The 11,440-nt window shown below is 25.5% G+C and overlaps 1 protein-coding gene across 1 annotated transcript; it reads left to right on the top strand.

The window, feature by feature from the left end:
• Positions 1–9,548: 9,548 nt before the first annotated feature.
• Positions 9,549–11,095, top strand: LOC114176155 (salicylic acid-binding protein 2-like). The gene is made up of 3 exons (XM_028061095.1): positions 9,549–10,091; positions 10,468–10,593; positions 10,699–11,095. The coding sequence occupies exons 1-3, from the start codon at positions 9,726–9,728 to the stop codon at positions 10,975–10,977; spliced, it is 771 nt and encodes a 256-aa protein (XP_027916896.1). The 5' UTR covers positions 9,549–9,725; the 3' UTR covers positions 10,978–11,095.
• The last annotated feature ends 345 nt before the right edge of the window (positions 11,096–11,440 follow it).

The raw sequence follows: 11,440 nt of genomic DNA, 5'->3' as shown, positions 1-11,440 counted from the left end.
ACTAAACATTAACTACCAAGATTTTAGCTACCTAAACAAATAGTTTCTAAATTAGTCTCTAATTAATTAGTGACCAATTATAATTTTTTATTCATAATAGTGATTATTTTAATAACTAATATTTTTTTTATTTTATATATTGGTATCTAAATTGGTTACTATAAAAACTAACAATTTTTTATCACTAAAATTGATTATTATTTAAGAATTTTCTTGTAATACTCTTAATGTATTTTATTAGAGAATTGATGTTTTGACACTGCATTAATCACTTTAATCCTTGTTTTAGAAATAATATGAATATTAAAAGAAATATTTTTTTGTGTGTGAAAAAAATCAAAAGATGAACAGAACAATAGTATGTAAAAATTGATGAGTTAATTTTGTTATATATTAGTATACTATTTCGTACAAAGAAAATATATTTTATGGCATTTAACTGTTATCATTATATAAATTTTACCATTCATTTTTTCTTTATCATGTATGCAATTCTTTTCATATTTCACCAATCAATTAAACTTTTAGAGGATTAATAATAGGTTAGAAACAAGTTTTTTAAAAGATAAAAGTAATGTTAAGTTGGCTTTATCTAATTGTGCTACATCATTGAGCAATAATGTCGTGGATTAACTTCCAAATGGTGACAAACTTGTGACAAATATTAGCATAATTTTTTTTGTGATGTATAATTTCCTTGGTTTAACATACCAGGAATTACATTATAATAGATAGAATATTTCTCATATTTGTTATATGTGTAAGGTTCTATAATTAAATTAGAAAATTTATCTGAATTCATAATACATTTCAGAAAATTTTCAATTGAGTTTTTTCTTTAATTTTTCTTTCTCTCATTCTCTTCCTTAATAATAATTTAGAAACTCTGGATAAATTTCTACCTTTTTCATTTAATTTTTATTTCTTACTTAAATAATAACTATCATATGATGTTACATGAAAGAAAAAGAAAGAGTTATCATATAAAAAAACACTTCTTTTCAATAATCTCCTTTTCGAAATCACTTCCCTTTAATAATAAAAATATTGGTAATGAAATAAGGATAGAAAAATTTATTTGAATAACCTAAAAATAATTTGTGTTGAATGATAGAATTCTAACACAATACCTAATGATTAGATAAGGTAAAGGTAAAGGTAAAGAAAGGTAAAGGCTAGGCTATACAGTGGACTAAAGTGGTCTTCCATACTATTAAAGTGGTCTCTCATAAGGTGTTTGAGTAATTGTGTGAATGAAATTCAAACTTCGTCCAACAGAAAAATATTAAAAATGTTCCTTTAAATGCAATTACAATTTAAACCTCTTTAATATTTAATGAAAAAGAAAAAATAATTATCAAATAAGTGTACATTTAACGTTCTTTAAGTGAATTTTGGGGTGCTGAAAGGATAATCCAAAACACACCGAACAGTTAGATACATTGCATAATACACACTACAAAAAGCTTGTTACTTTCCCCAACCCAATTGACAAAAAGCCACATCAAATACCAAACTATATCTTGCAAGGTGTAACATAAATGGGAATATAAACTTAAAAATTGTTCTACCCAAAATGTAGCAAATCGGTCAAGATCTCCTTTTCCCTATCTTCTAAAGTCCTTTTATATTCATCATTCATCTGAATTGTCTTTCAGCTTTATTATTCAAGAAACCATCATTTATTCCAACATTTTATTTTTAACGTCTTATCTTTATTATTCGACTCAGTAATCATTATTAATCACCTCAGACTTTTAAGCTACCGGTATTTAACCTATGAATTCAATCGGTATTTGGATTTAAATTCAATTAGTATTGGGTTTAATCGCACAAATAAATGAAAAAATAATAATTTGTAAGCAACTTTTACGGAACCCTGTTATAGAAAAATTAAGTCCAAACCTTTTCTTTCTAATGAAGTAGAAAAAGGTGATAAAAAAAATTTAAAGATTCCATTCACCCTATTACCGAAATCACGTTGCAAAGAAACTAACTGTATTTATTTTTAGTTGACGTTATTAACAAAATCTAACCACTAAAGAAGAATTGATATTACTAACACATGAAAAATATGTGCAACTTTATTTAAATTATCTGTTAATACCCTACTTTTGGTGTTAATTAAATAAGTATTCGGTGACTTGTGGGCCATCCCGTGAGCCAACTGTCATATTAATTTATATGAATTTGTAATTAAATATTATATATCGTCTAAAGTTTTTTCAAGGTTAAATTAGTTTAAGATAAGTTTAATTTTTTTCGTATGTGTATCTTATTTTAAAAAGTGTCCTACCTTTTGAAGAAGTAACTCAATTAAATTTTTCTAAGACAAAAATTATTTATAATTTTTATCGTTAAATTTTAATATAAATGTCAATATTTAATTTTATTCAATTTTAAAAGTTATTTTAAATATTAATATTATTAAAAATCATTTTAAATATTAATATTATTAACTATGTTAATATTTTTTATTTAAAATGGATCTAATCGAAATATATTTTTAAAAATTAAAATTCAATTAATATTTTAAAAAAATAAATATCTAACTGATATATTCGAACAAAGCGTATATCATCTAATTAATTACATCTTTAAAATAAAGTGGGTTCGAATGTTTCATCTTCTGTCTTTTTCCTTATCTTCATCCATTTGATGAAGTCATTGCGAAACTTTTGAAGTGCACAAAAAGTGAGGAATAATCCTATTTTTTCTTTTTCTTTTTTTTTTCAATCAAGAAATTTAGAAGAGAATGGTTGTCATATGAAAGACCATTCCAAAGCCGCTACATGGACCCACCACCACTTCATCAGTGGAGCCATATCCAATTCCAACGTCTCAATGAAATCATGTTTTCCCACACCCCACAAATGTTTCCCTAATTATAATTAGGACAATAATATTACGATATTTTAATAATTAAATTTTGAGAATTATTTTTATAATATGAAGTATTTTTTTAAATAATTTTAAAATATAAAAAATATCATTTCAGATTATAAAAAAGTATTAAAATTTAGATGTTAAAAAGTCTTTTTCTTTTTTATAATTAACAAACCTTAAAAGTGGGCTACCCATGTTTTCCTTACCCAGTAAACCCGAGTGAACTCCAGCTGGTCAGATTTTTTCAAAGCAATATTCCATTTTTTTTAGCTTTCAATTCAAAAGGCGTTTTTAACATTCAATCATAGTCAATATAATATGTCTAATATCTTTTGCTTCATTCATGTATTATCATCCTTTTTCTTTCTTCTAAAATACACACTAGATTTTATGTTAATAAATTGTGAATGAATTTATAAGATATTATAATATCGTATTTAATTTTTTAAAACTTTAAAATATGAAATTTATAAATTCTTTTAATTATATTATATATTATTTATTTTACTTATTTTTTATATAATATAAAATTTTCAACTGATCATTTTAAATTCTTAACATATATGTCTAGCATAAAACAGACCTTTTTATTTACTCTAAATAATACAGGAATTGAAAAAAAAGACATTTAATGAAACAATAATTAATTGTTACTAATAGAAAAACATTTGATGAAACAATGATTAATTGTTTGGCCGAAATAATGCAAGAATTGACAGAAAAGCAAAACTGTTGAAAAAGAAACAATAATTGATTGTTTGTACTAATAATATAGAACAAAACACAGTTGATTTTAAAAGCAACAGGGATTAATTGTTTGTCGTGTAAACAGGAGTGGATAGAAAAGACAAAATAGAAAAAGATAAAAGATACAATAATTAAGTATTTAGCCTAAATAATACAATCATTGATAGAAGAAGCAAAAGCAAAGTTTAGAAATACAAAGAAGAGAAACATTAACATTTTGCCCGAAATAATAGAGAATTAAGAGAAAAACAAAGTTGAAAAGATAAAAAAAAAGTGCAAAAATTATCAGAAAAGCAAAGTAGAGAAGATAAATAAGTTGGCATGGTAAGGTGATTAACAGAAAATGTGGGGATATGTAAGACATCAGAGACTATGCCTTCTGTAATTAACTATTTTATATATATATATATATATATATATATATATATATATATATATATATATGGCGTTAGAAATTCAAATATAAATTTAAATTCTACATTGATTAGAAATGAAAAAATAGAACATTATATAAAAATAAATATGCATGCACCCATTACCTTAAAATTTTAAATTACCTTAAAATTTTAAGTTAAAAATTGTGTTAATATTTTATATGATCGGATTCGGGTCTTTGTTTTCCTCCTAAAATCACTTCCTTAAAACTTAACATACTTAACATATGGTTTATAAGCATACACAAGCACACGAATCGTGCAGTGAGAACGCGTTTCAAAAAAACAAAAATATACGCAAGCAAAAGCTGCAACAAATAGTTTTTTATTTGATAGTGGATTCTGTTAAAACATGCATGCAATCAATGATGAAATGCTTGTGATTATTTAATACGAAATTAAGAAACCAATATTCTCATAGTAAAAGCTAATGTGGTGTTTGCTGTTATTTTATGTAAAAATAAAATGAAGAAACAATAATTGCTTATGTACTAAAGCCATGAAGAGAGTTTAAAGCACGAAGGGTTGCGTTCTGACCATGGTTGTCGTTATCTGGCATGTGATTCACTTAGTTTCAATAATTTGTTTGATTTCATTGCCAACAACAACGAATTTTTGACAGTCAAATAAAACATGAACAGTAACAAAAGTACAAGGCGGAGTCTTCGAAAATCATATTAGAGAGTGTGTTGTTTTAGTTTGCAATTTTCACGTTGACGGTACAGAATCAGCAAATTTTTCGAAAGTATTTACTGAAAAAAGGTTAGAAGTTGAAAATCATTTATAAATACAGTAATATGTCTCCAAGTTATTTTTCTTTTCAACTATAAATGCCTTACTCTTTAATGTCAAAAACAAAAAAATAAAATAGTGACAACGTATGAGAAGTCATGTCAATTGCTTAGTTAGCTCACAAGAAAAAAAGTACGAGCTAAATTAAATATTTTGACCGACAGTTTAGGTCGCATAATTTGTAATATGTGTGGATCAATAAAAAAATAGGGTAGGTTGGTTCGTATAACCTGCAATTTTCTTTTACTATATTTTAATCTTTATGACAAAACTCCTGTATTTTATTTTTTGTAAATTTCTAAGTCAAATCTTACCTACCCTTTATTGATTAATTGCTATAGTTTTACTATAGCTTAGACAACAATATTTTCTTGAAAAATTTAATTTTAATTTATTTATTTGATGTAAATGTTTATATTATTATCGATGTTAAAAGTATAATATTCAATCAAGATGTGAAACATTCAAACAAGATCATTATTTATTATAGTATTTGTATAAAGTTCCTCACATGTTACGCTGAGGATTGTGTTAAGATTGCATTAATTTTTATTGTTTTAAAAATTAGATGGGGAATATACTTTTATTACAAGCGAAACTTATTTATTTATTTATTTATTTTATTTATGTTATTTAAATCAAAAAGATATTCAATTGTTTTTGAATCGAAATATAATGTGAAACTTTATTTTTTATTTTATAAACCAAAGTTAAAAGGTCATTATTTTTTTACCTCATATATATATATATATATATATATTTTGTGGTTCAACAATAAAAGTTTAATGATCAAAATAATTGTGTCTAAAATTTTTCTCTACACTAGTGTGTCTTAAATTTTTGATCGATTGACATTTTATGTTGGTGAGCCATTTACACTCTTTAACACATTATAACTTAAATATTTAAATGTTAACTTGAAATATTATTTAACATATACAAAAAATCAAACACATTAGAAAAATAATGAATTTTAATTTTACATCTAAATTTAAAAAATAAAAATAATTTTCACTTTAAAATAATCCATAATTATTAAATACAAACCGATTCGACTTGCCTTTTACAAACTAAATACGAATAAATCAAAACTATATTGGTCAACTTACATTTATCATTTCTGAATAAACCTAAATATGTAATTTTATAAATTATAATCACTCACCCTACTTTTTTTTTTTTGTTTTCAGGACAACGTTGTATTTCACCAAAAAGTGAATAGCTATATTAATATTATTAATATATATATATATATATATATATATATATATATATATATATATATAACTTTCTAAACCTTATTTATCTTATTTTAGATATATTCGTATGTATTATTAAAATGTAATTTATATCTGTTTGTTATTATTTTAAAATAATAGAGTATAAAAAGATTAATATATAAAGACTTATTTGAAAAGAATGATAAACGTGGAAAACGAAAGTCACTTTCAATCATTATTGATTAGTAATATTTGAAGACTAACTTCAAAAAATATACATTTTATCATTCAACTTTGTCGATAATAATCAAAAACTGATTTAATTCTATTTAGTTATCGCTAAAGTTTTTCCTCCACATAATTTCACTAAATTTTATCAAAAATTAGAAGATTTAATTAGTAAATTACATAAGTTAAGAATGTAAGTGTATCTTTAAATTAATTAGAGTTGTCAAAATAGGTAACCCAGTCTGATCCGACTCGACCTACCACGGGTTAATGATTTAGCGAGTCAAAAAAATTCGAATACAATCCAATCCATCACAGGTTGACGGGTTAAACGGGTTGGCTTATGGGTTCATTTAATTAAAAAAAATATAATCTTTTATTTTTTCATTGTAATTTTAATTAAAATCTAAATAAACTTTAATACAATCCAAATACAAACCAAAATAAAAAAATACAAATTATTTATGTGCCGAAAAAAAAAACTTAACATGACCCAAATGTAAAACCCAACTTAATAAAATAAAATAAAAAAATTATGTGGCCCTTTTATCTGCGGGTTGGTGAACCGAGTTCTAGATGAGTCACATAAAAAATCAATCCGTATTAAAATTTGTAAAAAAATTTCAACTCAATCTGAACTCGTGATGAATCAGATTAACTCGCAAATTTCAACCAATTTTCACAGTTATAAAATTAATTTACTATAAAATTAATTTACTCAATATGAATGGTAACTTATTCAATAATAAAGACAAAATACCTTGTCAAATAGGTAACCGTGTTTTTGAATTCATAAATTATGTTTGGACCGGGAAAGAGAGAAAGAAAAAAAAGGGAAAGGAAAGTATAATTATTTGAATGGACGAAAAGAAACATATAAAGTAAAAGAAAATGAATAGAAATGTTGAAGTTGATATAATTAGTGTAACTAAATAATTTTTTATATTAATATATTAGAAAATTAAGTAATAAAATAATTTTTAAAAATAATTTAATTTAAATAAAATTATTTTTAACATATAAATTAGATTTAAAATAAATTTCAAGTTAAAAAACTATTGTAAGAACCAGTTAAAATATAAATAAATTTAAATAATTACTTAACAAATAACTGAAATATATGCAATCAAACATATTAAATATATATATATATATATATATAATTAAATGCTATATTCCTTTTAAATAAATCTTTTCCTACAATATAATATTTCTGTAAATGTTATATTTTTTTTATATTTATTTTCTATTATTCATCTTAGTTATTTTTTTTTTAATTTGATTGACTCAATTATGCAAGATTTTAATTAATTAATACCAAATTAAAAAATAATTAAATAGTAATAATTAATAGTGATAAAAATATTATATTATTAAAAAAGAAAGATTAAATTTGTTTTTATAATTAAAATTATTTTTAATTATAAAATAATAAATAAAATTATTATTTAACACAAAAGTTGCAAAAGTTATAAAATATGAATAATTAATAGTGTACAAGCTAATATTATTAAAGAAAAAAAATTAAAATAAATGTTTTTCTATAATTAAATGCTATATTCTTTATCTATAAATGTTTTCTTATAAAATAAATTAGAAATTAAATGTTTCCTATGATATAACATTTTTTTAAATGCTATTTGAAGATCTCTTTCTTTATTATTCATCTTTTAATTACTTTTTAATTTGATTGATTAATTACATATGGATTTTAATTAATTAACATAAAAATTAAAAAATTAAAAAATTAATAAAATAATTAATAGTGATAAAAAAATTATATGAATTTAAAAAAAAAATCCTATAATTAAAATTATGTTTAACAATAAAATTTAAATGAATTAATTAATTAACACAAAACTTAAAAGCATGATAAAATTTTAATAATTATTAATGTGAAAAATCTTAAAAGAAAATTTAGAATAAATGCTTATTTATAATTAAAACTATTTTTAACAATAAAATTTAAATTAATTAATTAACATACAAATTTAAAATCTAACAATATTCTATAATAGTGATAAAAAGAAAATTTAAAATAAACGTTTTTCTATAAATGTTATATGGTATATTCTTTATAATTTTTTCTATAACTAAAATTTGGAATAAAATTTTTTCTATAATAAAGATTCTTATGAAGGCTATATATTTTTTCAAAATCTCTTTCTTAATCGTTCATTCATTTAGTAATTTTTAATTTGATTGGATAATTATCCACGAATTTATTAACAAATTTTAAAGTATATCATTATTGATGTATTCTTTAACAAACATATGTATTAGTAATTAAAATTTGTAATACCGATAAAGTTATTTGTTAATAATTAAAATTTTAATTACTTTGCCAATCGATAAATTATTGAGAGATTTATTTTGTCAATAAAATTCTTTTTATAGTGTGCCCAACATCTGTTGTGAAGACCATGCACGTATAACCATGGTAAAAACTACAGTTGTGATGATCTATGGTTGTCCATGTGTATTCACCGCAAGAGGTGAAATAACTCTGCAAAATGTCTCATTTTGTTTGATGCATAAATACACTGTATTTGGTAATATTTAATTGGAATTATTTCTTTAGACCTTGCAGCGCAGGATTGTGGACAAGAACCGCATCGCCCCACAAATCAAATAGTGATTCAGATAAAACCCACACACCCAGATAAGCGACGAAGGTTTAAGAAAAAAATTTGAAAAGAGGAAATGAGGGAAGACACAATTTTCGTTTGGCTTTTGTCCCTTTTGAACATTCACGTCGAACTGCAGCATAGGATGTGAAGGTGAACCGCAGTGCACCACCAACCCAACACTTCTTCAACGAAAACCCACACTATAGCAGCGACGGGAGTTTAGAGAAAGCAAAATGATATTTTTATAATTAAATTTAGAGAAAGCAAAACTAAGGACACATTAACTCCACGTTATCCACGTAGCGTTGTCCAAATTTGTCAAGAAAATGATTGTGAATAAATCATTTCTTGTCAAGAAAATAATTGTGAATACTTTAATCTACTTTTTTTTAACCTATTTTTAACACATTATTACGATCATAGATTATCACGTTACATTATTAAAAAAATGATTTAATAATAATTAAAGCAACAAATTAAAAATAAATAAAAAAATAATTAAAATATCATTTTTCTTAAACTTTTTTGCGCCTACCCAAACCCACATAAAAACTTGACATGTGCTCATTCTCTATCAAGCTCTTTTTCCTGTGAATTACTACTGTGCTAACTTTTCTTGTCGCTGTTAGTTCGGTGAAAAAATTGTGTACAATACGTCTTGAGAAGGAAAGAAAATGTGGATCATGATTTGACTTTTCAAATCCATTAATTTGAAAAAATCTGACCCACTCACACAATAAATAGAGAAGAGAAAAGCAAAGTAATAACTAGAAGCCTGAGAAGAAAACATGGGTTCAGAAAATAAGCATTTTGTTCTGGTGCATGGGGCTTGCCATGGAGCTTGGTGCTGGTACAAGCTGAAGCCACGCTTGGAATCTGCTGGCCACAAGGTCACCGTGCTCGACCTTGCAGCTTCCGGCATCAACCCGCGCAAAATCGAAGATGTTCATACTTTCTCACAGTACTCCGAGCCTCTGCTGCAGCTATTGGCAACAATTCCCCCAAATGAAAAGGTGATTCTGGTGGGTCATAGTCTTGGGGGACTCAACATAGCACTTGCCACGGAGAAATTCCCAGAAAAAGTTGCGGTTGCTGTTTTCTTAACGGCTTTCACTCCCGACATTGAACACCAACCATCTTATGTTCTGGAAAAGGTATGCTTCTGAGATTTCATATTACCACTGCAAATTTTTAACTATTTTCTTACTCACCAAAGTGAAATGCCTTCCTACCTAATGCAAATAATGGAACTCGTTGACGGACAAAAGTCACTAAATTCAATTAATTAATACAGAAGAGAAAAAACTTTTGCGTTGTCGTTTTCTCTTCCTTTTTCCTTACATAATTAATCCACGTTTTGAAACATTCAAAACATTGATCCGACTTCTGTCTCCACAATACATAAAATAAGCGGAGATTAACAAGTGAAAAATGTTTTTTCATTCTCAAAAATCTTCACAAGTTTTCTTTTCTTTTTGCTTTTAATTGAAATTAAAAAGTAGAATGAGATGATAATTTTTACTTGAACAGTACAATGAGAGGACCGAGCCGGCGGCATGGTTAGACACTGAATTTTCTCCATGTGGAAGCAAAACATCAATGTTCTTTGGTCCCAAGTTCATCTCTGACAAGCTCTATCAACTCACCTCAATCGAGGTAAGCACCTGTTAAGAGTTGTCACACTTGCGTCAATGATTTTGTTTTTATTCAACTCTTTGAAAGGTTTTCAGTACAAACAAATTAAAGTTTTGGATGTTGCAGGACATTGAATTGGCGAAGAGTTTAGCGAGGCCATCGTCGCTCTTCATGGAAGACTTGTCAAAGCAAAAGAAGTTCTCGAAAGAGGGATATGGGTCGGTTCCACGTGCCTTTGTTGTGTGCACTGAGGACCTTGCAATTCCTTTGGAATATCAGCACTGGATGATCCAAAATGCTGTCTTCAACGACGTTCTAGAGATCAAAGGCGCAGATCACATGCCTATGCTCTGCGTGCCACAACAACTCTTTGATTCTCTCCAACAGATAGCTACTAAATATTAATAACCTCATCACCATGCTTTAATTACTCTTGTTTACTGTCTTTCACTCGTGTTTTACAATCAACAACTTGTATGGCTTCTCCAATAATTATAATAAAGTTGTATTAGTTTCCTCAAAATTTCTTGCTTTTGTTTCTAAATCATCTGCATTTCAGCGGTTTTTTTTTTATACATAGATTAAGAACAGTAGAGCTCTCAAAGTGGCGTCAGCGGTTTTTTTTATACATAGATTAAGAATAGTAGAGCTCTCAAAGTGGCAAGACGGGTCCTTTTAAAGGACAGAGGGTTCCTCCAACGTTTTCTTTTAATTTTACTTTTTTAGTTTAAATGACTTGTTTAGTCTTTATTTTTGTTAAGAAGTGTCAAATTAGTTTTTCAATTTTATTTTATCTCAATTTAATCCTGATTTTTTAAAGAGTGATTTAATTTGTTCATTGTCATTAGTTTTTCACAAATGGTGTTAA

This window comes from Vigna unguiculata, chromosome 3 (assembly GCF_004118075.2).
Source record: "Vigna unguiculata cultivar IT97K-499-35 chromosome 3, ASM411807v1, whole genome shotgun sequence".
NCBI classification, from domain to species: domain Eukaryota; kingdom Viridiplantae; phylum Streptophyta; class Magnoliopsida; order Fabales; family Fabaceae; genus Vigna; species Vigna unguiculata.
This window is presented reverse-complemented; position numbering and strand designations above follow the sequence as displayed.